The sequence below is a fragment of the Dendrobates tinctorius genome, unplaced genomic scaffold, assembly GCF_039654945.1.
Source record: "Dendrobates tinctorius isolate UK_male_01 unplaced genomic scaffold, ASM3965494v1 ptg000241l, whole genome shotgun sequence".
NCBI lineage: Eukaryota > Metazoa > Chordata > Amphibia > Anura > Dendrobatidae > Dendrobates > Dendrobates tinctorius.
In genome coordinates this window covers 4,426,557-4,454,441 of record NW_027361908.1, presented here as the reverse complement: position 1 = coordinate 4,454,441, position 27,885 = coordinate 4,426,557, and the positions used below count along the sequence as shown (strand labels likewise).

The 27,885-nt window shown below is 45.6% G+C and overlaps 1 protein-coding gene across 1 annotated transcript in view; it reads left to right on the top strand.

The window, feature by feature from the left end:
- Positions 1-1,043: 1,043 nt before the first annotated feature.
- LTA4H (leukotriene A4 hydrolase) overlaps positions 1,044-27,885 on the top strand; it is a 78,429-nt gene continuing 51,587 nt past the window's right edge. Inside the window, exons 1-7 of the mRNA XM_073556926.1 lie at positions 1,044-1,261; positions 4,174-4,304; positions 16,724-16,844; positions 20,987-21,055; positions 22,272-22,376; positions 22,776-22,828; positions 26,377-26,449. Of these exons, the coding sequence (XP_073413027.1) occupies positions 1,115-1,261; positions 4,174-4,304; positions 16,724-16,844; positions 20,987-21,055; positions 22,272-22,376; positions 22,776-22,828; positions 26,377-26,449 (699 nt within the window). The 5' untranslated portion in view covers positions 1,044-1,114. The remainder of the gene's footprint in view (positions 1,262-4,173; positions 4,305-16,723; positions 16,845-20,986; positions 21,056-22,271; positions 22,377-22,775; positions 22,829-26,376; positions 26,450-27,885) is intronic.

The following is a 27,885-nucleotide window of genomic DNA, read 5'->3' as shown; positions in this document are numbered from 1 at the left end:
ACATCAGGACAATTTTTGAAACATAACAAAAAAAATTAGGAAGTTATAAGGGTTAAAAGCTGACCAGCGAATTCTCATTTTTAGGGCTCATACTCGCGAGAGACTCGCACGATTCTCGTCCAAGTCTCTCGCAGAAAACCTGGCACTGCTGCTGGCACTTGCACCAGAGCGTGTGGCGGCATAGAAATACATGTAGCCGCACTCTCCGATCCCAGTGCCGGCGGCAGTGCCAGGTTTTCATGCGAGAGACTTGTACGAGAATCGTGCGAGTCTCTCGCGAGTATGAGCCCTTACAACAAAATTTGCAAAACCATTTTTTTAGGGACCACCCCACATTTAAAGTGACTTTGAGGGGCCTATATAACAAAAAAATGCCCCAAAGTGACACCATTCTAATGACTGCACACCTCAAGGTACTCAAACCCACACTCAAGAAGATTATTAACCCTTCAGGTGCTTCACAGGAATTCTATTGATCTGGCCTTTCCTTCTGCCTGGCTGGCATATACCATATGCATGAAGCTAAGTACCTTTCTGAAGCATTCCTTTATGCTAACCTTAGTGTTGTATCCTTTCATCTGGGGCTATAGGTATTGTACTTGGGAGTCAGTATACCAAATTGCTCACTTTCTATTAACTTGATAGACACTTGTATCGATTTATTGACAACTATTTTGTATGATGCATGGTCTCTGTCGGTGGGCATAGAAGTCCACATACCCAGGTCTTCCTGCATTTCCACATGTATTGAGAGCATGGGCTTGAGTGGTTGGACCCACATGCTTTTACTTATGTTTTCATTGTTGTAACTGTGTGCCAATAAAGTTTTGTCTCCATTATTTATTGAATTTTAGTGTGCTTTCTTCTTCTGGTCCATGTAGCCTATTTTTTGACTACTGGATGTAGCAGCAAACCACTTCCTTCCGAGGTTGTATGTACTAGACAATGTGCTCTTCCTGGAAGGGAAATTGCGACACTTACTACAACTCCCATAAGGGCTTTCGCGGTCACGTGGCCCCGTTGCAGCCAGGGATTGGCCCCTTTCTAATCGTTCTCGTGTGTGTGTCGCCGTCACCCTCTGCCGTCAGTGTGCGCTGCTCGTGTCACGGTCATCATGTCTGACCCCAGCTCGTTCTGTTCCCCGGAGCAGTTCATCACCCGGCACTTGAGCCTGCACCTGAGAGTGGACTTCAGCACCCGCGTGATCGCCGCCTCCAGTGCCCTGACCGTGCGCTGCCTGCAGGACTCGCTCTCCAGCCTGGTACCTGTGCCCCTTACATAGTGTGATTGCCTGTATGTGAGCTGTGCAGTATACAGGAGGATCAGGCACTGTCCCATCAGCACACAGAATAGTCGGGGGCTCTGCTCCATTGGCTGCACCAGGGACACATTGTGTCAGTACAGGGTCAATCTTGCTCACTTTTATGTGATAGTGAATGTCACTATATTGGCAAGTAGACGTTGCCCCGCCAGCGATCAGGTGGTTTTAGGAGAGCCCCTTTAAATGGCAGTCAGTATATCTGTGCAGCGAACCTGCTGACGATCCTTCGGACAATGTCGGATATGTTACCTGCTGTTGGAATGCCATGGAGGATTGTAATTCTGGAATTATCGATGGTGTATTTTACCAAATCTGGCTCCACATATCCGGTGTCTATTACTTTTGTGTTCCAGAATTCCTCCTGTCCTCCTCTTACTAGATCGCGCCCATTAGGCCATCACTACTACAACTGTACCTCTGAGCAGTAGGTTAAGATGAATTCTGATTGGCACACTATCATTCCCTATGATATACTGCAGTGTCACATGCAGCCGGTCCCGCTTTCGTGGCTTTATCTGTGCAGGTTAAGAATACCATGTCTCAGATTTATGCATACAGTCCGTCCTGTTACACCATGGTAGCTTCTCTGTACTCGCTGCACTTTCTTGCCAAGAATTGTAGTTTTAAGTGTAGCAATTCTCTGCTGTATTGATTTACCGCTTTGTAATTTTATATTTTGTAACTTTAGAAATTTAGTTTCTTTCTGGTCTAGTGTTCTCTATTTCTCCGGATTGTCCCTCTGTTTTCTTTCTTCTCCACCAGTGTTGTGTGTTACTATTCGTTGTGGGTAGCTGGACTGATCTAAGGCTGGCTAGGCACCACAGATGGCTGTCAGACAACTGCAATTTCTCCGTAAGGGGAAACTGTCACAGATGATGCTTAACTGCAGATACAGGGTTAATCTGTGGGTTATTGGAGTTACTATGCATTCCGGCTATCTTGCTGAAAGTACAGCTGCCTAGAGAAAACGAGCTTTATTTATCCTAGTAGCTGCCAGATTTGCAGTATTAGGCCGGGGTCACACTTGCGAGAAACACGCACGAGTCCCGCATCTCAACACCCGGCACTGCCGCCGGCACTCAGGACTGGAGCGCTCAGCTGCATAGAAATACTTGCAGCCGCAGACTCTGGTCCCGAGTGCCGGGTATTGAGACGTGAGACTCGTGCGAGTTTCTTGCAAGTGTGACCCCGGCCTTAGTCTGGTGCACCACTCTGTGGTCCGCGCACATATTATCTAAGCCTCGTCAAGCTTGTAGCAACACAGAGGAACCAGGGCACCAGATGTCCTCCTTTTGGGAACTTTATTACTGCAGAAGATTTGGTCTGCACGGCCTTTATCAAGCCATGGCATAGCTCTCTTTTAGGACTTGATAAAGGCCCTCCGTGCCTTAAACTGTGATATTTCTGCACCAATAAAGTTACCAAAAGGCGATCTAGTGCCCATCCACCAGCTCTAAGTCATAGAGGCAGTGCCCATAGAGGCTTTAGTCACTGCTCACAGTACGGTGAGCGGCGGATGTAGTCCGCCCCAGGACTTAAATGTCAGCTGGCTCTGCCCTGATACTCTGCAGACCCGATGTCGGTGATTAATGCCTCCGCTCACGTATACGGTAGGTGCTCTGCTAGCTTTCCGTATTGGGGACACACACGGAGTGGCTTCAGTCACCTCACTATTCTGTGAGCGGAGGCGTTAATCACTCACGTCATCTTGATTGTCAACTGGCTCTGCAGAGTCGGAGGTCATTCAAGTCCCGGCCCTTTATTTCAGCCGCCATTGCCAGTACTGTGAGCAATGACTGAAGCCGCTCAGGGGCCACCTCTGACTTAAACATGGCTAACAGGAGGAATAAAGTTAATTTTTTCCAGGCAGCCGCAGTTTCAGTAAGACGGCTGGACACCTTTGTAACACAACCTGCAGATATAGGGTTATCCGAGGTGACCGATTTCTGTTAACCCTCCCCTTCTTACACATTCACATCCAAATGTGCTGTGTTCCCTATAGACAAAAGGGAAAGATCTACTGCCGGACTCCTCTGACGGTGGCTTGTTTCCCATGAAACTAAGGCATGAGTGTTAGGCCATGTGCACACGGTGCGGATTCTGCTGCGGATCTGCAGTGTTTCAGGCTCTGCGGGTCCGCAGCAGATTTAGGTGCGTTGTACAGCACCATTGTTTTCAATGGTAAACTGAAAAACGCAGTGCACATGCTGCAGATTTTTCCGCACGATTTGCTGTGGGTTCAAATCCGCAGCATGTCAATTTTTTGTGCGGATTCCGCAGCGGTTTCACATCTCCTCTATTGTAGAGGTATGAAACCGCAGGTATTTTGACCTGAGATTTTACCTGCAGATTTTTCCAAATCTGCGCGGAAAAAACCCGCAGGACCAAAATCTAGGTGTGCACATAGCCTTATAATCCAACATGGCTCCATCCTTCTTTTTCCTTACTTCTGTCATCAGGGAAGAGTCTGAACACTTTTATATGCATTAGAAGATTATTAGGCCCCACCAAAATATACAGGTTTGGCTGTCATTTGCTGTTTCTCATAACTGTACGCTACTAATCTTTTGGGTACAGTAAAAGAAAATAAAATAAATTTAGGCGGGAGGCCTGGGAGCATTTTTATTTTGGAATGCCAATCTCCTCTATTCCGTGTATTGTATTGCTGTGACTGGAGCTTGGCTACCATACCAGAGAGTGTGTAGGTGAGAGCCGTGACCACTGACCACACACTTCTCACATGCCCTAGGAATAGCAGTTTACTCTCAGGTTAACCCTTTAGCATTCTTCCCGCTAAGCAGTTTGCCCTTCTTCTTTGTGTGCTTATTTCTAATCTTTTTGATTCTCCATAGATTTTGGACACCAAAGATCTCACTATCAAAAAAGTTTCTCTAAATGGCCAAGAGGCAAAATTTTCCCTTGGGGCAGCTCACAGCTTTAAAGGCACACCACTGGAAATCATCCTTCCATCCCCCCTGACCAGGTAAGTTACCTTTTCCCTAATGCAGTGTTTCCCAAACTTCAGTCCTCACGGCCCCCAACATGCCATGTTTTAAAGGATTTCCTGAGTGTTGCACAGGTAATGGAATTACTATCAAGGCATCAAAAATGGCCACAGCTTCTCTCCCCTGTGCAATACTAAAGAGATCCCAAAAACACAGTGTTGGGGGCTATGAGGACGGGATTTGTGAAACACTGCCCTGATGTATTCATGAGACACTTGTGTGGTGGAAATCATGTATTTTAGAGTTAATCTGCTCCTCCAATGAATAATTATCTCTCATGGCTGGTCTTGGCAGGCAAGTGATTTGTTCTTGTATGGTAGGAGATCCTGATTAAACTTCAGAATAATAAGGTTCTTTGACTTTTAAGACGTTGGATTGCTTTGAATACATGATTACATTTTGCAAACTTGTACATTGTGAAGACTCTGACCAGTTTTATTACTTGTCCCACTATCGCAGCTGACTGAGCCACATACATAATGACTGAGCTAAGTACGAAGTTTATCACTTTATTGACTCAGACCCTGGTGCTCCTTACTTGGCAGTTTCTCATCTTATTTTTTTTATTGTGCATCTAGATACTGTCCAGTAGAACTACAACATTCCTAGAGTTCCCTTAAGTAACATGTAATCCATCCAAGTCATATTGTGAGGGCACAGTAGAAAGTAGCACCTGCCATTAAACTGGCAATATGTCTGTAATAAAAAAGCAAGAATAATAATTGATGAATGTGGCTCTTAATTGGTTTGGGGTGAATATTGTATCTGAAAGTCTGTGCATTTTTATTTATGCTCTCGAAACCCCCTGCTATCCGTCTATATTCCTGGGGGGTGCAGCCAGTGGAAGTTGGCTCCTTAATCTGGCTGACAGACAGGACCACCTTAGCAGGAGAATCCCCTCCACAATGTATGAGGTCTGTAATTCATATTAATAGGAAGACCCCTTTATGGTTATGTTTGTAAGGAGCAAGACCGGGCTGCGGTACCTTTCCTGTGCCGGGTCCGGAACTGTTGGGGCTGTCTCCTCTATTGTCCAGGGAAAGAATAAGAGACCAGACTAATCTCGTGACCCAGAAGCAGGGGGCGTGGCAAAGCAGCAGCTCTTGCGGAAACAGTCAGTTTTGGTGACAACCAGCAGCAGCGCGCAGATAGGCGAGCACCGCGCTCTGTCCCTCGAGTACCGGCGCCGCGACAGGCCGCATCAGTTGGTCCCCGCTGTCTGCAGTGGGACCACTGCGCAGAGAGGTGCCAGAGATGTAGATGCCATGCGCCCACTGACTGAGTACCGCGCACATGCAGAGCCAAGTAACAGACAGACTATTGCAGCCTACCCTGCCGCTTCACCGCCATTCACATTTGTCTCTGGGAGTGCTGTGACTTTGTTTGCTTCGGACGCAAGTATTTATGGACTAGGGGCTCAGCGGAAGGTACCTGACACCGACCCCTGCCACTAGAAGACAGACCGTTGAGTAAGGGACCTCCCTTTGGACATTTTTTCAGCTGTTGCTGATGCTACAACTCCCTGCGGGATCATCTGCCATGAAGGAGCACAAAGAACATGATAAGTTCTTTCTAAAAAGACTGTTCTTATTCTGCATATTTCCCCATTAACCATTTTGTCTCCGTGCGAGGAGTTAATCTCTTGTTAAATTAAACTGTTAAATTTGTTAACCCTTGCTCTTCCTTCTGTCTTTCACTGCATCCTGCAACCTGCTAACACTTGGCGTAGTCGGCAGGATGCAGTCCACAAGCACAGAGGTGACAAACCAAGCGGCCACGGGTATCCCAAGGGCCAGCTTACTGCTTGGGGGCCATGCTTAGCAACCTCCTAAAGTTCACAGCGAGCAATTCTTTGCTATGGGACTGGACTGAGCTGGTTAAGGGTATGTTGAGAATGCACCTCATGACTCCCACGATGGAGGCAGAGATTGCCATGATGGCCCTGGGCAGAGAGGCGAGGTGCTCAGTCATGTTCCGTCCCCCGCATGAGCGAAACACTTTCACCAAGGTATTATAAATCCTAGAGGAGATGCACGGGGACCCCACAGACGTCATAGAATTGCGAATGCACTTGTTTAGATGTGTCCAAAGGGAGGGAAGTCTGAACACGTTGCAGGAGATCCACACTGCGATCGCTAAGCGGGATTATGTGGGTGTAGGGCCTCCTGATGTAATTCTGAGAGACCAGCTAGTGTCAGGCTTTAGAGGTACGCTGCTTAAACAGGCCTTACGGGAGCGCTTGTGAGTTAATCTGCATATGTCTTTCCTGGAAGTTGGGGCAGAAGTGCGCTCGGGAGCAAGAGCAGGGGATGACAGCCCCGACGGGGAAAGTCCGGAGCGGGGAGGTGTCTGTTCCGCCTGCAGCTGAACCAGGTTGGGCAAAAGAATTCTGGAAGGAAATCCAGGACATGCAAGAAGAATGGTCCAACTTAAGGAAGAAACCTCCAATAATCCTGAACGACTCTGGAGGCAGAACCGATACCGAGCCTCGCCAGGAAACGAAACAACCTCGCGCAGAAAGACGGACGATTTGTTTCATTTGTGGAGACACTGGACATTATGCCCGAGGATGCGCATGACGGAGAAGAACCCCTTACCCGCCGCCCATTAAACTAGTGGGCTGGGGGATGGCACCCAGAGGCCTGAGCAGCCAAGAAGAGAAGGAAGTCCCACAAGTTTGGTTTCTCTGAATCCTCTCGTATGTGCCGAAATGGATGGCTGGGCCGTCCGCTGTCTAGTCAATACCGGATCTCAAGTGACCACTATGCCAGAGACCTATTTCAGACATCATTTCCCCTAGGCGATGGGGCCCAGTGATCAAATTTAACAGCGGCCAATCAGTTGCCCATCCCGTTCACAGGCGTGGTCTGGATGCAAATCACTGTGTGTGGCAAAGATGTGGGCTGAAAAGGAGTCATGTTAACCGCCGGAGACTCTGGCAATGGCCCCACTGTAACTTTAGGAATTAACGTGTTGAAGGAATTCGGGAACATCCTGGTTAGTGAGTAGCCAGATGCGTTTCTAAATCGATGGAGCCCTCACACCCTTTAGAGAAAAGTATTCCAACAGTTGATACGGGTGGCCTAAACTCAGAAAACTCTTGGGGAAGGGGATAGTCCCGGCCGCCGCCAAACTCGTTCTACCACCAGGTCAGACTGTGTTCACTCTGCCCGTACGAGCCTTCATGCCTCTTGAAGGGGTAGAAGTTCAGCTAGAGCCAGCTTTAATGGATCAACTACCTCAGGGCTCCTCATTGCACAGACATTAACCATCGTTCACGATGGTAATGTACTGGTGCAGTGTTTCAACCTAGGAAAGGACAGTCTCGCGCTCCTGCCCAAAAGTGAAGTGGTACAGATAATGGGTATGCAGGAAGAACTGATGCAACCAGAGGCCATCCAGTTGGTGGTGAAACAAGAAGATCCCTGGACAGTGGCTGTTACCGTGTCCTCTGAGCCATCACCTAACAATCTAAAGGAAGGGTGTCAGATCCTGGAGCAGATGCGGGCTGAGCTAATGGAACTCTCATCACAACAGGTACAACAAGTGGAAGCGGTGCTGGAGAGTAGAGTTGAGCGACTTTGGTCGGATCGGGTTTCATGAAACCCGAATGAAACAAAATTTGTTTCAGATGAAACTGGTCCGACTAGGGCAAAAAAAAGTCGGAGTTTCGTCCGAAACCCGACCCCAATGCCAGTCAATGGGAAATAAAAGTCGGCATTGAGTGGATGAATGTCATCCGCTCAATGACGAGATGGAAACGGTCTTAGGAGCGCAGGAAAGAGACTCAGACAAGAGATGGGGTTAAACCACAACGCGTTTCGACGGAGGATCAGTCTTCATCAGGTGGAAACTTCAGGTGGATCCTCCGTCGAAACGCGTTGTGGTTTAACCCCATCTCTTGTCTGAGTCTCTTTCCTGCGCTCCTAAGACCGTTTCCATTTTCTCATTGCTCCTATCCTCCATTGGAGGTTTTCGGCTAGAGCTGCGGTGGAGACCTGACATTTTTGTCTGCCCCTGGGTTGCTTCCTAAGCGCTCCTCTATGACCGCTTATCACTGACTCTCATCCGCTCAATGACGACTTATTTCCCATTGACTTGCATTGGGGTCGGGTTTCGGACGAAACTCTGACTTTTTTTTTGCCCTAGTCGGACCAGTTTCATCTGAAACAAATTTTGTTTCATTCGGTTTTCATGAAACCCGATCCGACCAAAGTCGCTCAACTCTACTGGAGAGTGACCAGGACGGTTTTGCTAGTCATGACGATGATTTCGGGTACACCACAGCCATCACCCACGAGGTTCCCACGGGAAGCACCTCACTCATTCGGGAGCGATATCGACAAATCCCACCGCAAATGTATCAAGAGGTGAAAGATGTTGGTGCATATGCTGCAGAGTTGAGTAATCCGAGAGAGCCAAAGTCCGTGGGCTGCTCCCATCGTCTTAGTACGGAAAAAGGACGGAACCCTGCGCTTCTGGGTTGATTACCTCAAATTGAATGCCTGCACCATGCCTGACTTACCCGCTACTGAGAATTGTGCAGTCGTTGTCCGCTCTGATCAAAGCAAAGTACTTCTCGTCATTGGATCTGGCCAGTGAACATTGGCAAGTGCCCTTGGCTGAGAATGACCGGGCGAAGACAGCCTTCATACTGCTCATAGGATTGTTCGAATTCAACAGGATGCCCTTCGGCCTTAACAACACTCCTGGAACCTTTCAACGATTGATGAAGAGATGTCTGGGAGACTTGAACTTTGAAGCTACCCTCATTTATTTGGATGACAGTCTATACAGCTACCTTTTGAGGAGCATCTTTGACGGCTGGAGCAGATGTTGAGTTGGCTGCAGAAGCACGACCTGAAAGTGAAACCCCCGGAAGTGCCACCTTTTCTGCAAGTAAGTTGAATATCTAGGACATGTTGTATCCGCTGAAGGATTGAGACCAGCACATGAGAAGATAGCAGTAGTACAAAACTGACCTACTCCAAAGACATTGAAGGATGTGCAGGCATTTCTGGGCCTTAGCGAGTACCATCGACTGTTTGTGAAAAATTTCACTCGTATTGTCAACCCACTGCTGGAGTTGTTGAAGGGAGTAACATCTGGTGCAAATAAACTTACCATTCAGTGGGGAGCTAGCCAAGAAGAAGCCTTCTGAGCCCTGAAGATGGCCTTGACTGAAGCATCCATACTGGCCTATGCAGACTTCTCTCAACCTTTCATTCTTCACACTGATGCAAGCCTACAGGGACTAGGGGCCGTATTGTCACAGATGCAGGATGAAAAAGAGCGCTTAATTGCCTTTGCTAGCCGGTCTCATCATGACTCAGAACGGAACCCAGATAATTACAGTTCTTTCAAGTTGGAATTGCTGGCGCTAGTGTGGGCAATGACCGAGAAGATCGCCGAATACCTGGGTCCGAAGTCTTGGTGCGCAACATCTCTCTGGGCCACTTAGAATATGCAAAATTAGGGGCCTTGGAGCAGAGATGGTAGCTCGTATGGCGAATTACCAATATTAGACTGCATATCGCAAAAGGAGCTGAAAACACGCATGCCGATGCTCTGTCCAGAGTGACCCATGAACGACCCAGACCCGATCAGGACGAAGAATTGGAGGCCGAAGAGATCCCGAGGTTTCGGAACCACGCCAGGACGTTGGTGGCGACGCAGGGACAGATTGGAGAGGCGTCGGAAGAACACATGCTGGGAAGGCCTTGTGATGATTGGGTGAGGCTTCAGCAAGAAGATAAAGACCTCACCCAGCTGAGGCAGTGGGTGGCTTTGAAACGACTCCCCAGCCCAAAGTGAGAGCCGCTCTGTCTCCAGGAGCACTGCAGATTCTGAGGCAGTGGGAAAGGCTCCAATTGGAAGACTGTTTGCTGTATCGGAAAGTGCAGCTGGTGCAAGAGTTAGGGGTTGCCTGGCAAGTAGTACTCCCCGAAAAATTGATCGGCGGAGTGGCCACCGAAGCTCATGAGCGAGGGGCTCACTTTGGCCCGGAGAAGACGTTCCAGTGGCTACAGACATTGGTCTACCATTCCCGGCTGAAGACTGCAGTAGATGAGGCTTGTCAGCGATGCAGAAACTGTGAACTAGCTAAGCCTCCGAAACAGAGGGCCCCTTATGCAGACTATCATGACTTCTGCTCCCCTACAGGTGTTAATGATCGACTACTTGACTGTATATCCAGCTCACCTCGGATACGAACATTGCCTGGTGATGACTTATCATTTTACCAAATTTGCTGTGATGACTCCGACCCGAGATCAGACTGCCGAGTCAGCGGCACAGGCCATTTGTTGAGACTTCATCCCGGTGTACGGTTGTCCGAAGAGAATTCACTCTGACCAAGGTGCCTGTTTCCAAGGGCGAGTAATGGAAGAATTGCATAGTCTGTATTAGATTGAGAAGTCCAAGACGATTCCTTACCATCCACAAGGAAATGGGGCCTGTGAGCATTTGAACCCGACACCGATTCAGATGTTGAGAACGTTGGAAGAAGACAGGAAAGTCCGCTGGCCTGAGCATGATGGCGAATTAGTGTGGGTGTACAACAACCGGGTGCACGGCCCAACTGGACACATGCCATACACCCTGCTGCTTGGCTGAAAAGGGTGGGAGATTACTGAGCTGGAATTGGATCCAGAGGAGGACTACCCACGGATGGGGGTGTCCACCTGGGTCCGTGAACATCGACACCACCATTTGCAGACGCTACATCGATTGGTACAGACCAGGTTTCGAGAGCTTGAACACCATAAGACGATGCCCCTGCGAGGGTCAGCTCTCAAGGCCGGAAACCGAGTACTGGTTCGAGACAAATGACCCGGAGGCAAGTTGGAGTACCGGTGGGAAAAAAACTCTGTATCAGGTGAAACGCAGAATCAGATCTGATAGTCCTGTCTATGAGGTTAAATCTGAAGGAGAAGAGACCCCACTCCAGTAGTCAAGTAGTTCATCGAAGTATGGTACGTCCTTGTTTGTCTCGAGATCCCGACCAACCGAAGAGAGCGCCAAATGTTCCTGAGATGCCCCCTTCGGCAGCTTTCGACTGTGAAGAATTATCCGACTTGGATGGCCCGCCACTCATCAATCCAGAAGAAGTACAGAGGCCTGAAACTCCCGAGATGGCTGCTCCATTGAACTCTGACATCCCCGTCCTCGACCACTCATCCTGACTCAACTACTCAACCCGACTTGCGACGCACAGAACGAACAGCCGGAATACCTCCCAATTGTTCTGAGCAAGATCAGTTTATTTGGCAGCGGATCATTCGAGAGATGGAGGAATGTTAACGATTTCTACAAGAACTCTCGCCCGTGGAATGGAGAGCTAAAGGAGAGGAGTGTAAGGCGGAATACTGGGCTGCGGGTACCTTTCCTGTGTCGGGGCTGTCTCCTCTGTTGTCCGGGGAAAAGAATAAGAAACCAGACAAATCTCGTGGCCCGGAAGCAGGGGGTGTGGCAGAGCAGCAGCGCATGCGTGGAAGCTTTCAGTTTTGGCGCCAACCAGCAGCAGCGTGCAGACAGGCGAGCAGCGCGCTCTGTCCTCTGAGTACTGGCGCTGCGACAAGCGCTCAGTAACTGCCAGAGATGGAGGTGTGCTATATCCAGGCTCTTCATCAGCGTGGATGAAGTGCTTGACAGGGTGAAACAGCAGTCACCTTATCCTTCTGTGTCCTTTGTCCGGTAATTAATAAAGGACTGTTTTAGCCACTGGATGAGTGCATAGGTTTTTGTATTTTTTGCTATTTGGAATTATCTTGGACTTGTTGATCTCACACATGTAACTTCTATATGCTTTAAGCCTGCTTCATTTAGTAGTGCTGATCCATTTCTTGTACTTGCAAGTTTATCACAAGGGGCAAAACTTTGGAAGGAGGGGCACCGGAGGCAAAAAATAAAAACTGTTCTACGAACAGTGGAACAGTACCAATTTAAAGTAAAAAAAAAATAAAGTCCTCTATAAATGCCGCTGTCAAGCTCTGAAAGCAGGGTTTAAATTACATTATGGCTGGTGTGCGCACACATCGGCTCCCCATTTCATGATACAATCAGGGGGTAGCAGGGCAGACCTCTGTAACTGCAATTTTTGTCCTGTAAAGCTCAACTACAGGCTGCTCTTAATGGGTGATATTGCTACGCACTGCTATACTGTGCGATCGCAGTGTGCATTATAAATGCTCAAACAGTTGCAGGTCTAAAGGGATATTCCCTTCTCCAAGATCCTATCCCAACATGTAGTAGATGTAGTAATAATAATATTAGCAAATACCTCTTAATTAGAAATGTATATATGAACAAACCAAAGAGAAAAGGAGTCTAAATCCACCAATAAAATTACTTCATTATTTTATTAGTACTCACAAAAAGACTGTATAAAATACATAGACACAAGTGAACAACCATAAATATGACAATGCGTTACAAAGAGACTTAAGGTGCAACTATGTGCAGGGCTGCTAACAGCAAACAGAATTATCATATCTAAAGCTAGTGCCATTATGCTCCAGAGGCCCCATGGATACTAATTAGCATAGGTGAAATAATCCCCCAGTGAGGTGTGAATTACAAAATAATCCCCTGCTAATAGTCATCAGGTCATAACCTCCAAGTCATTGCTCACCCATTTGCTGTCAGGACCACCACACACTGCACATTTCTCGTGGGCTTCTTTCGGGGGCTGTTGCGGTGTCTGCTGTCTAAAGGGTCCTCATAATATGGGCCACTTACAGGTGCCAAACCATGCGCTAATTAGCGCTGCATGTTTCCGGGTCCGTGAACCGGATGTGACGTCTCACCCGGCGCCAGAAAGACCGCGCGCGTCACAGGATTCCCCAGTGACACGCACACATCATCCGATGGGGATCGCATTGATCGTGGATGTGAGGATAATGCATTTACAGACGTTTCCTTCCGGTACAAATCGGTGTGGATGGATCCATCTACCTGTACATTTAATTCTATATCAAGAAATGTTATTTTATGCTGATGAAAATTATATGTTAACTTGATGTTGGACTCATTGCGATTCAATCCCGACATGAACAGATGTAACTCCTCAACAGTGCCTTGCCAAAAAAATAGCACATCATCAATAAAACAAAACCATCCAAGGATCTGGTGTGATGGCAAGCCCGTGTAAATTATCTGGTAATTGGTATGCTGTGATCAATCCCCGGTGTCATGTGTATTTACTATCTCCATCGCTAGTGCGCATGTCTGCAGTGACGTTGGGCTGGAGGCATCCCACTGGCGCCGCTGGATGAAGTGTGCGTGTCACTGGGGAAACCTGTGATGCATGCGGTCTTCCTGGCGCCGGGTGTGACGTCACATCCAGTCCCCGGACCCGGAAACATGCGCCGCTGATTAGCGCATGGTTTGGCACCTGTAAGTGGCCTATATTACGAGGACCCTTTAGACAGCAGACACCGCAACAGCCCCCGGAAGAAGCCCACACGAAACGCGCGTAGGGGCGCAGTGTGTGGTGGTCCTGACAGCAAATGGGTGAGCAATGGCTTGGAGGTTATGACCTGAGGACTATTAGCAGGGGATTATTTTGTAATTCACACCTCACTGGGGGATTATTTCACCTATGCTAATTAGTATCCATGGGGCCTCTGGAGCATAATGGCACTAGCTTTAGATATGATAATTCTGTTTGCTGTTAGCAGCCCTGCACATAGTTGCACCTTAGTCTCTTTGTAACGCATTGTCATTTATGGTTGTTCACTTGTGTATGTATTTTATACAGTCTTTTTGTGAGTACTAATAAAATAATGAAGTAATTTTATTGGTGGATTTAGACACCTTTTCTCTTTTGTTTGTTCATATATGCATTGGAGTTTTCCATGGGCTAATGCCTGCATGTGGTGTGAAGTATTAAGCATTCACCACTATCTGTGATGATTTCTGTTACTGGGATTTTGTATTAATTAGAAATGTAGTATAGTTTCTCTGATTCGCTACTTCTCTATGTGCAGGCATTGCAGGACCTTAGGTATCCATGGTTATGACCACTGATATAGTGACAGTTAGCTAGTTGCTAGTGGTCGTAACCATGGATACCTAAGGGTCTGCAATGCCTGCACATGAGGAAAGAGACATGGCGAATCAGAAAAACTATACCACATTTCTAATTAAAGATGTTTGCTAATATTATTATTACTACACCTACTACATACAGGGATAGGATCTTGGAGATGGGAATACCCCTTTAAGTTTGAAGGGGGACTAAATAAAACTTCACTCCCACCCTCACTCCTCAAAATGTCAAGTGTGAAAACCCTAAAAACCATGGTGAAACTGCAGGGCGCAGTGTCCTCAATTTCTCCATACTTGGATTTTATTCCCTACTAGCTGAAGAGCCCGGCGCTGCCCGGGCATAGTAACTAACTACGGTTAGTTATAACAAATAGATATATATATATAGATAGAGATATCTATCTATCTATCTATCTATCTGAGTGTAGAGCCCCACTTACTCCACATAGCCACATTCACTATAATATCCCACATCATCCCGTCAGCCAGAGCCGCCGGACTACTACCCCTAATATCCCACATCATTCTGTCAGCCAGAGCCACCTGTCTTCTACCCCTAATATCCCACATCATCCCATCAGCGAGAGCCACCTGTCTTCTACCCCTAATATCCCACATCATCCCGTCAGCCAGAGCCACCGGACTACTACCCCTAATACTCCACATCATTCTGTCAGCCAGAGCCACCGGACTACTACCCCTAATACTCCACATCATTCTGTCAGCCTGGGGTCAGAACCAGAGCGCTGAGTGGAACGGTCCTAACTTCCATACCGGGGATCCCTTTAAGAGAGGCCTGGGGTCAGAACCAGAGCGCTGAGTGGATTTGCCCTGACTTCCATACCAATGATCCCTTTAAAGGGAATCTGTCACCCCTTTTTTAAGATATCATATAATGATATCATTCAATTGTGTGTCACATAAGGATTCTCCTAGTACTTTTGCGTCCCCCTGACCCTGCACCTTTCATGCATAAATACCTTTTTTTATATCGGTTCAGATGTATGTAAACTGCCACGGTCCGGTCCGATGGGTGGGGCTTATTCAACTGCCCCCCCCCCCCCCTGTCTTGCTCTACACAAGAAGAAATGTGTAGAGCAAGACAGGGAGGGGGGGAGCAGTTGAATAAGCCCCGCCCAGCGGACTGGACAGCGGCAGTTTACATACATCTGAACCGATATAAAAAAAGGTATTTATGCATGAAAGGTGCAGGGTCAGGGGGACGCAAAAGTACTAAGAGAATCCTTATGTGACACACAATTGAATGATATCATTATATGATCTCAAAAAAGGGGTGACAGATTCCCTTTAATAGAACCCTGGGGTCAGTACCAAAGCGCAGAGTGGATTTGCCCTCACTTCCATACTGGGGATCCCTTTAAGAGAGCCTGGGATCAGAACCAGAGCGCTGAGTGGATATGCCCTGACTTGCATACCAATGATCCCTTTAATAGAACCCTGGGGTCAGAATCAGAGCGCTGAGGGATTTGCCCTAACTTCCATACAGGAGATCCCTTTAAGAAAGGCCTGGGGTCAGTACCGAAGCGCAGAGTGGATTTGCCCTAAATTCCATACCAATGATCCCTTTAAGAGAAACTGGGGTCAGAACCACAGAGCTGAGTGGAACGGTCCTAACTTTCATACCGGAGATCCCTTTAAGAGAGGCCTGGGGTCAAAACCAAAGCGCTGGATGGATTTGCTCTGACTTCCATACCAATGATCCCTTTAAGAGGGAAGATGTGCCTATAGGATGGAGGATGTGTGATGTGTATATGGGCACAGGAGGAGAGATTCATTTCAGTCATGTGCTCTATGCTCCTTTCTGGGAGGCAGACAATGGCTGGGAGCTTATGTTCCCAGGGATGCTAGATTTCTCCCACCATGTCAGTGTCTGCTGAGGTGTTGTCAAGTGGGAAAACTTGCTCATAGCAACCAATCACAGCTCAGCTTCTTTTAACCAGCTCTGGTGAAATGAGAGATGCTTAGTGATTGGTTGCAAGGAAAACTGTTGCTCATAGCAACCAATCATAGCGCATCTTCTTTTGAACAGCTCTGTTGAAATGAAAGATGCTTCGTGATTGGTTGGTGATACACACATACATACAGTTTTATATATAGAGATTTTCCAGTACTTAACGGTATATGGCAAAATTAAAGGGGTCTGCAATAAACAAGTCCTCATATGGCTAAGTCTATGGAAAAATAAATTAGGGCTGTTGGAGCAAGGGGAAGAAAAAAACTGAAGCACAAAGTGAAAATGGAAACAAAATATTTAACTCTATAAAGTAGTTAGTATAGCTTTGGATTATTATGTATTAATTTATTTTTATTTATTTATTTTACATAGAGGACAAGAAGCCATTTTGGAAATCTGTTCTGAAACCTCCCCAAAATCATCGGCCCTTCAGTGGCTTAACCCTGAGCAGACTGCAGGGAAAACTCATCCTTATCTCTTCAGTCAGTGTCAGGTAATATGACGACCTTCTCACAAGTAATCCTTTGTTGTGGTATATTGTATTAATTCGGAATTCTTTTGGCGACAAATTGTTGTCCAGAGCAGTCGGATACCTGAAACGTGACACTCCATGTCCGCACCAGTTCTTATACGTGAAGCCCCCTCTACCAGCTTGTATTAGAGAAAGGAGTACAATTTTATACAAAGTGTATTCCATATAGCCAATGTAAAAATTCTATATTGTGTATTTTTCTCATCAAAATACAGTTCAGTGCAAAAATAAGTATATTAACCCTTAGTGACACAACCATTTTGCAGCTTAATGACCAGGCCAATTTTTACAATTCTGACCACTGTCACTTTATGAGGCTATAACTCTGAAACACTTTAATGGATCCCACTGATTCGGAGTGTTTTTTACTTCGTTAGTGGTAAAATTTCTTCTATATGACTTATTTATGAAAAAACGGAAATATGGCGAAAATTTTGAAACTTTCAAACTTAGATTTTTATGCCCTTTAACCAGAGAGATACTTTGTCACACATTTCTTAATAAATAACATTTCCCACATGTTTACTTTACATCAGCACAATTTTGGAAACAATTTTTTTTGTTAGGAAGTTATAAGGGTTAAAAGTTGACCAGCGATTTCTCATTTTTACAACAAAATTTACAAAACCATTTTTTTTTTTTCTTAGGGACCACATATTTAAAGTCATTTTGAGGGGGTGTACATGACAGAAAATACCCAAAAGTGACACCATTCTAAAAACTGGACCCCCTCAAGGTGCTCAAAACCAGATTCAAGAAGTTTATTAACCCTTTACGTGCTTCACAGGAACTGAAGCAATGTGGAAGGAAAAAATTAATATTTAACTATTTAAGTTATTGTGCAATTTGTCCTGAGTACACCCATACCCCATATGTGGCGGTAAGCCACTGTTTGGGCGCACGGCAGAGCTCAGAAGGGAAGGAGCACCATTTAACTTTTTCAATGCAGAATTGGCTGGAATTGAGATTGGGATGCTATGTCGCCTTTGGAGAGCCCCTGATGTGCCTAAACAGTGAAAACCCCCCACAAGTGACACCATTTTGGAAACTAGACCCCTTAATGAGCTTATCTAGATGTGTGGAGAGCACTTTGAACCCCCAAGTGCTTCACAAAAATTTATAACGCAGAGCCGTGAAAATAAAAAATCCTTTTTTTTGCCCATCAAAAATGATTTTTAGCCCACAATTTTTTATTTTTACAAGGGTAATAGGAGAAATTGGACCACAAAAGCTGTTGGGCAATTTTTTCTGAGTACGATGATGCCCTAAATGTGGGGGGGAACCACTATTTGGGCCCATGGGAGAGCTCGGAAGGGAAGGAGCGCCGTTTTGGAATGTAGACTTTGATGGAATGTTCTGTGGGCGTCATGTTGCGATTGCAGAGCCCCTGATATGCCTAAACAGTAGAAACCCCCCACAAGTGACCCCATTTTGGAAACTAGACCCCCTAAGGAGCTTATCTAGATGTGTTGTGAGCACTTTGAACCACCAAGTGCTTCACAGAAGTTTATAACGCAGAGCCGTGAAAATAAACTTTTTTTTTCCACAAAAATGATTTTTTTAGCCCCCAATTTTTTTTTTATTTTCCCAAGGGTAACAGGAGAAATTAGACCCCGAAAGTTGGTGTGCAATTTGTCCTGAGTACGCTGATGCCCCATATGTTGGGGTAAACCACTGTTTGGGCACACGTCTGGGCTCAGAAGGGAGGGAGCACCATTTGACTTTCTGAACGCAAAATTGGCTGGAATCATTGGTGGCGCCATGTCACATTTGGAGACCCCCTGATATGCCTAAATAGTGGAAACCTCTCAATTCTAGCTCCAACCCTAACTCCAACACACCCCTAACCCTAATTCCAACCCTAACGGGAAAATGAAAATAAATATATTTTCTTTATTTCATTATATTTCCCTAACTAAGGGGGTGATAAAGGGGGGGATTATTTACTTTTTTTTTTTATTTTGATCACTGTGATACGGTTTATCACAGTGATCAAAATGTACATTGAATGAAAGGAATCTGCCGGCCGATTCGGCGGGCGCACTGCGCATGCGCCTGCCGTTTTCTTCCCGAACCAAGATGACGGCCCCCACCAGAGGAGGCAGGAGGGCCCAAGGACCACCGGAAGGTACCGGGGGGGAAATCAGGGACCCTATTTCTCTCTCCTCTGATGTGTGATCACATCAGAGGGGAAAGAAAGTGAAAGCAAAATCGCAACTTTTTTTTTGTTTTGCGGTCGCTGTTATACGGTTAATAACAGCGATCGCAAAAGCGGGGTCGGTAAAAACCGACCCGAATCATGTTCTCTGGGTTCTCGGCTACCCCCGGCAGCCGAGACCCCAGAGAAAATCCGACTCTGGGGGGGCGCTATACACTTTTGTCCACAGAGCCATTAATTAACGGCGCTGTGGTTTAAGTACCCTTAACTACCGCCGTTAAGACGTATCGACAGTCGTTAAGGGGTGAAAAACACAAAATTAAGTTCAAGTGCTCTATTCTGCTACAGAAAAGATTTTTTTCCCCTTTTCTTTATTGCGACAGTGGGTGGTTTTCCTCTTTAATATTTCTTTAGGAACATGCATGCCTTTGATTGCTAGTATAGTACACTGTAATTCAAATGCATTGCAATGTATTATGGCTTCAGCGTATACCTGGCTGGAAATCTTGGTCCCTGGGTGCAATTTGTAGTAATAAAAATTATTTTTTTTAAAAAAAGCATTTTACTCACTGTCGCTGGCACGGCTACTGGTGTCTGGTATTTTTTGCCGTGCCGATATTGCGTCAATAGCACGACATTCCCATAATGGTGGAAGGCGTACCACACAGCTGACCCATTTATACATCCTTAGTGTCACAGGGCTCTTTGTGCAACAACATTATATATTCTTTTAGTCACACAGGAAACCAAGTCGATCCATGTCACTCAGAAATCGGACACGTTCTGCCCAGACACTTGTTCACACTACATATATTGGACTCGCCTGCACACATTATTCACACAGTTCACATCAGATGTTTGCCACACATCAGTGGTTGTGAGATTTTGCGTCTGAAGCCTTGCAAAACCAGGATTCATGCATATACCCTAATAAAGCCATTGACTTTAGTGAAGCAGATGGAGTCACTAGCTGACCTCCTTTTCAGCAATGTCTGCCTTTTTAAAGCTGGTATTACACATACACATTTACCTGGGGAGCAGCAGGCCCATGGTTTATTTAAGCCTCACTCACATGTCACATAAGCCCAGCCTCTGCCATCACATTATGCACCATTGACTAAAATGAACTTCCATGCAACTTATCGTATATGCTCCAGCTTAACCAAAGCAGCCAGGCGTCCTGCTGTTTGCTCTTCCTTGCCTGCCCCTGAACTCAGCATTTTGTTATAAGGAACCTGTCATATTTAAAACAAAAAAAAAAAAAATCTATTTACCTGCCGAATAACCTGCTGCTTGGCCCCCTTATTGAAATCACGTGACCGGGAGCGAATGAACTTGTATGCACCCGGGAGCCGGTCGCTTTTCTTTGTACCGGTGTACACAAAATGACTATGGTGATGGCTCACTATACATTGAGCTCAGCTATAATCACTCCCTGGCACTTTGACAGCTTGCTCTGCAGGTAAATTGCATTTTTTGGACTTGACAGGTTCCCTTTAATGCACCATCAGTAGATAAACTGCCAGTAATCTGTCGTTGCAGGACGGAAACCCTGAGAACCACCTCTTGCCTCGCCATATGTGCAACTCTTTGTTTGACTAGCTGGTCTGACACGACCTCATCATTGCGGCGTGATGCACACGTATTGTCATGACTAGGTCGGCTAACCATTCGAAGTGCCATGGATGCCATTAGGCATTTGGTATTATCAGGGTTACAGTCCAGCAACCACAGTCTGGAGAACTGAGCCATAAGGCGAGTGTAAGGATACATTTTGTTATACCTTTTATTGTGTTTCATGCTTAAGAGAAATGGTGGATTGCAAAACCAATCTTCATTTTGGCAAATGTGCTTTAATATAAAATTTAATTCCACTCTTCATTTATTCGCTCATCTCTAGTTATCACTGATATATTACCAATCATATTTATTTTATGTTTTCCAGGCTACACATTGCAGAACTATAATTCCTTGTCAAGACACTCCATCAATAAAATTCACATATTACTGCCAGGTTTGTTACCAAAAGAAATGATAATAGAAGCTTGGATTATTCTAGGATCCCGCTAGTACACTGAGAGATCCTGATAACGGCAATAGTGCTTGGTGTCCTACTAAATTGAATGTAAAGTTGTGTTAGACGGCCTGTCGCCTATCATTAGTGGTAGTTATTGCCCTCATTTTATTCCCGCTGCTCCCTTAAGTCTGACATTTTGTTTATTTCGTTTGTATGTTTTTGTTTTTTAATCCTCTCCCCCAAGGAGGGTGTAGATCACAGGGTAATAATGCAGAGCAGCCCACAGAGGATCCTTTGTGTACCACTTCCTTGAAAGATCATAAAATTGGCGCTGAATAAAAAGTTCCTTATTTCCAGAATCATTTGGCAGATTTATAAACAAAAACTGAATACACGGGGGAGCTGCGGGAAAAAAAATGGCCACTTTAGATCTGGTGACAGGTCATCTTTAAAGCACTGCTATAATAACATCACCACATTGAAGATGTGTTAGGCCGGGGTCAGACGTGCGAGAAACACATGGGTCTCGCGTCTCAATACCCGGCACTGCCGCTGACACTCAGGACCGGAGCGCTCAGCTGCATAGAAATACAGTACATGTAGCTGAACGCTCCGGTCCGAATGCTGGCGGGACTGCCGGGTATTGACGTGCGAGACTCGTGTGAGTTTCTCGCACATCTGGCCCCGGCCTTAAGCTGCACCTCTTAATATTAAGCACGATAGAGTAAGATGTGTCAATTTTAGGAAGACTGGCATAAAGAAAGCTAGGTTTTAATAATTTTTCCCCCTGCTGTCTAATTTTTTGAGAATGCAAACTTAGTCTTGAGAGTCTTAAAATACATCAGATTTATCATAGTGCTTCAAGCGAATTTAAAAAAAAAAAAAAAACTTGAGGAATTTTAGGTTTTTTTGCAATTTCACCGCACTTAGAATTTTTTTCCCCATTTTTGAATGCAATATATGGTAAAATCAAAAGTACAACTCGTCCCGCAAAAAACGAGCCCTCCCATGGCCATATTGACTGAAAAATAAAAAAAAAGTTAGGCTTTGGGAAGAAGAAGCAAAAACAGAAAACTGAAAATCCCAAGGTGGGGTAGGGGTTAAGTCCTAGAATTTTTTTTTTCTGTGACATTTTATGGCAATTCTGATTATTAATTTTTACCATTGCAGCTTTGAAATAATTGACGTTGTCGGTGTATTTTTTTGTCTGTAGGTGTCAGTTCCGAAGGAGTTGGTGGCATTAATGAGCGCTCTAAATGATGGAGATTTTATTGATCCACATGACTGCAAAAGGAAGATCTTTCGCTTCAAGCAAAATGTAGGGTCTCCTTTTCCTTTTTTTTTTTTTTAATCTTTCATGTATAATGTATAGAATTATTATTTTTTTTTACTTTCACCATCTGAGATATTGTTTTGTGTTTATCTGTGTTACAATAATGCACAATAACGTTTTCAAGCCTTGCTATACAGAAAATAGATCGCACAATAGTCTTGTATTGCTTTGTACGGCAATAAACTGAACAATTCTGCGAGATGGCATTGTCTATGGCTAAACATAACAGAAACAAGTGCAAAAAAAAAAAACTCAAGAAAACTCTTGCAATAATATGTTGGGGAAAAAGTACTTTTGGGTTCTAATCAACATTAATGTGTGAAACTAACCTTACAGAATTCCCATTTTTAAAGAATTATCTTTGTTTGTTTTCTTTTATAACAGGTGCCAATACCAAGCTATTTAATTGCTCTGGTGGTTGGCGCTTTGGAGGGGAGGTAAGTGTACTCCTGGTTAAGCCTGTTGTATATTAAATACAGTAAAACACCATTGTTACCATTTCTGTTACAGATTATTAAATATGGCATATTGTATTCACAACTATTTGGAGTGTTGGCATACAAAAAAAAAAAAAAAAGCGAAAACCCCCATAAAAACCTTTAGAATCAGTTATCACCATTTGATACAATGGTCTTATATCTGCAACTTACCTAAGCTCTGTGAGTGACGGCACTTGCTATTCCAGTGTCTGTTACCTTATCCACATTGGAAGAGACTCTTGGGCTACATTCCCACATTTAGCTTTTAGAGAGATTTTTGATTTTGCCGCATTTCTGCACCCATTAAGTAAAATTGGTTGCTTGCATTTTATTGAAAATGCACTCTGGAGCAATAGCAAAATTGCCCATCGCAATAAATTATAAGCTTGTGAGCAGGGCCCTCACTCCTCCTGGTATGTGCAGAGTTATGTGTTACTCGCTAATGTCTGTCTGTACATGTATCACCTCTGAGTTTTAAAGTCCTGCGCAATATGTTGGTGCTATAAAAATAAGATTATTGCTCAACCAGGCAGAGCATGGCCCATATTTTCTGGAAGAAAAAGGAGCACTTGAAGCTGGTTGGTTGAAATGGGCAATTGCGCACATTTTTCTTTGAACAAGGTTTTACACAAAACTTCCATTGTGTGGAAATAAATTGCTATTTACACTAGTGTCACCGAGACTATATTTGCCCATTAGGCTGCATATTTAGATGTTTCCATACAGTTGTTAGCTGGTGAGTTAGAAATTTCCCCTGAGTTATACTGCCTTTCAATGCTGTCTGAGTGCTGTGTTCAGAATATTCATTGTATCGCCACACTGCTTTCTCTGCCTTCTGCTTGTAATAGTTTAAGAGCTGACAGGCAGAAACTTATCACAAGAAGCGGAGGATATACTGGAGCAGCATCTTAAAGAAATATTCTGGAAACTTTACAGCCAGGTAGCAAAGAAGCACTGTATAAGGAGAGTTTAAGAACTCTCTGTTTTAGACTAACATCATTACCGAGACTCAGCAGTATGAGTTAGGGCACAGCAGTTGTCACTGATCTGTCCCTACTGTCCTTAGAGTGGATTCTCATGTTCTGTAGTGTGTAGAGCAGACTGCATGAGGGCAACAATATCACAGGCAAATATGAATCAAGATGGTGGATAACATGCAGACGTTGGGCTGGCTGTTGGTCTCCTGACCTGAATGTGACTGCATTATATATTTCTATGATGCTGTCATGCTCAGGGCAGGAGACCCGCAGCCAGTGCGTGAACTGTGAGCCGTTCTTGGACCCTCTTACACGGACGTCTGAATGAGCCTTTATGGCTCATCAACTAAAATGGTTATACACTATATACAAGGGCCTATTCTACACTATACAGGCAAATTTTGAAAAGCTTCTTTAAAATGTTATGGTATACTGCTAAGATATGTTATAGTATTCTGATAAGCAAGAGTCTAACATTTGTATACTTTGTTGATCTGAAAAATGAATGGCTTAAGACCACCCCCTTATTGTGTTTTCCTTCATGTTGGCAATCTTGGCTTCAACTTCTCAGGGGATTACAACAGTGCTATAGCCAAGTTAAAGGGGCTGTGGCAGCGTTGGACAGGAGCACCTTGGGCCCACCAGAAAAAATCTTTCTTGGAGCCCACTATGTAGCTACATAGAAATAAATGCAAGACCACCAATTGTGTGGTAAAACGTGCCAATATCAGGGTATAATATAAGGTAGTACACGTCTTAATTATGTAGCAGGGGTTGGGGTAGCCCCCTCATAGAATATAAAGTAGCCCCCCTTACAGAATATAATGCAGCCCCCTCATAGAATATCATGCAGCACCCCACAAAATATAATGCAACCCCCTCATAAGATATAATGCAGCCCCCCATAGAATATAATGTAGCACCCTCATATAGTATAATACAGCCCCTCAGAGTATAATGCAACCCCCCCTCATATAATATGATGTAGCTCCCTGAGAATAATGCAGCCCCCACACAGAATATAATGTAGCCCCCTCAAAGTATAACGCAGCCCCCCCTCCACCTCCATCATTGTTCTCCCCCTCCACCCCCATCATTGTCCTCATCACCACCTCCATCATTGCCTTCTCACCCACCATCCCTATCTTTGTCCTTTCCACGACCTCCATCGTTGCCTCCTTTCCACCACAACCATCATTGCCTTCCCCCCTACCACCCCATCATTGCCCATTCCACCACCCTCATCGTCCTTTCACCCACCACTGCTCTCTCCATCACCCACAACATTGGCAATCTCCAATACACACAGCACCACTCTCACATACACAGCACCACGCCACTCTCTCTCACACAAACACACACAGCACCACTCACCTCTCCGCATGTTCCCCGCAGCACATCCCAGCAGCTTTCTCTCTGAAACAGCCGCGCTGAATGAGGACGTCACAGCTGCTCTGTGTGAGACAGGAAGTGCTGGGCAGGAAGCAGGACGGCATCGGATCCCTGCAGCTCCGCTGCCAAGCTGCAGGGGCCCCGATGCAGCCGCATCGGCTTTACATGCGGGCAATGTTAGCCTCAGCCTGTGGCTAACACTGCCCGCTACTAAAGTGAAATGGTATTCACTCCTCTCCAGCATGAATATTAATTTCTCTTTAGCAGCAGGGACAGGCTCCCGTCTCCAGCTGCTGCTCCGCTAGCACCAGAAGGGGCCCCGTAGTAGCTGGGTGTGCCGCTATTAGCGACACGCCACTGGCTGGGGGCCCCTGGAGGAGTGGGGACTTTATGCAGCTGCTGGCCAGTATGCCAGCAGGTGTCAGTGCCTGGGCCCACCGGAAAATCCTCCGGTTCTCCGGTGGGCCAGTCCGACCCTGGGCTGTGGTATTATTTCTTCATAGCAGGACCAAATCTATGGAGCGAATCAGCGATGAGCCATATTGCTTAACTCTTTATGCAGCATCTTTATTCCAAGTAGAGGTGGGGGTCAAAAGAGATAGACACCCCCCATCATTCGGTAAGTGATTGCATATTGCTGCAGCAAGTAATGCCTATATTTAAAGGAAATGTCACCTTGGAAACCAGTATTTACCTGCAGATGTAGCGTGAATTTGCATATAAATAGCATTACAGTGCTGTCATCCCGCTGTACCTAAAGTAATATCGATAGAAAATGAATTTGGGTGTGATGGAAAAAATCAAAAGTATTTTTTGAAACTTTAAAAAGTAGCAATATTTCTGCGCAATGTCTACCATAGTTTTGCAAAAATTTTCTGACTTTTGGCGATTGAAGCAGCTCAGCCAAAGTGGGCAGAGATGGGACGTAGCTACGCCTGCCCATGAAATTCATGGAAAGCGCCTGATTTGTCATGCTCTATTTCGGATTTTCTATAATAATGTCTTGATTTCATGAGTTGTACAGTAATTGGTGAAATCAGCCTCTTAATCCACATACAAAAGCAGGTTTGTTTTCCCTGTAACCCGCGACACTCCCTATATATACCATTATTCATGATTTATTATCATTATTTTCAGGAAGATTGGTCCAAGGACCACAGTATGGACCGAGAAAGAGTCTCTGGAAGCTTCTGCCTATGAATTTGCAGAGGTGGGTCTTTACAGCTTAGAATTCTCTTAACCCCTTAACGATATACGGCTTGCATTGTACGTCACCTGCGGTCTTATGCTTGGAAAATCTTGTTGTAAGGTCATTTTTACCATAAAATGAACGCTCTGAATAAAAAAAAAAAAAAAAATTAAAAAAAAACATTTGCAGAATTGTGCTCCTTTTGCTATTTCGCCACAGTTGGATTTTTTCCCCCACTCTCCAGTACATTACTTGATAAAAATGAATGGTGTCATTCAAAAGTAAAACTGTTCCCACAAAAGAAAGGCTCTTATACTGGTATCTTGATTGAAACATAAAATAGCTATGGCTCTTGAAATAACGGGAGGAAAATCGAAAACGCAAATGGCAAAAAAATCGCCAGGTCCTTTAACCCCTTCACGGGTTTGATGCCACGTAGGCGTCATGAAAAGTCGTGTCAGAACGACCCATGACGCCTATGTGGCGTCATGACTTTAAAGCCCCCCTGCGGGTCGGGTGACCTAGGTCACTGAAAGGTCACCCGACCCGCAGATACAGGGGGCTTTGTTCTTCGCCACAGGGGGCGTGGCTTCGCCCCCACGTGGCTACGATCGCTCTGATTGGCTGTTAAAAGTGAAACAGCCAATCAGAGCGATAGTAATATTTCATCAATGAAAATTGATGAAATATTACAATCCAGCCATGGCCGATGCTGCTGTAGCATCGGACATGGCTGGAGACACCGATTCCACACCCCCCCCACCGGCGATCGCCCCCCCCCCCCCCCCCCGCAACTGAATGACAGCGGCGATCTGCCGCCGCTGTCATCATATCTGCCCCCCTCCCATTCCCTCTGCTCCCCGCCAGATTCCGATAACCCCCTCACCCCCTCTCACCTCCCCCGGCACCTTCTAAGTCCCCCTGTCGCTCCCGGTGTCCGGCGGGTCCGGTTCATGGGCGCCGCCATCTTAGAAAATGGCGGGCGCATGCGCAGTGCGCCCGCCCGAATCTGCCGGCTGCAGATTCCATTCTTTCATTTTGATCACTCTCACAGTGATCAAAATGAAAGAAAAAGTAAATAAACCCCCCGATTATCACCCCCATAGGTAGGCAGAACTAATAAAATAAAGAAAATATTTTTATTTTTCCATTAGGGTTAGGGTTGAAAATAGGGTTAGGGTTGGAAAGAGGGTTAGGGTTAGGGTTGAAAAGAGGGTTAGGGTTAGGGTTGAAAAGAGGGTTAGGGTTAGGGTTGAAAAGAGGGTTAGGGTTAGGGTTGAAAAGAGGGTTAGGGTTAGGGTTGAAAAGAGGGTTAGGGTTAGGGTTGAAAAGAGGGTTAGGGTTAGGGTTGAAAAGAGGGTTAGGGTTAGGGTTGAAAAGAGGGTTAGGGTTAGGGTTGAAAAGAGGGTTAGGGTTAGGGTTGAAAAGAGGGTTAGGGTTAGGGTTGAAAAGAGGGT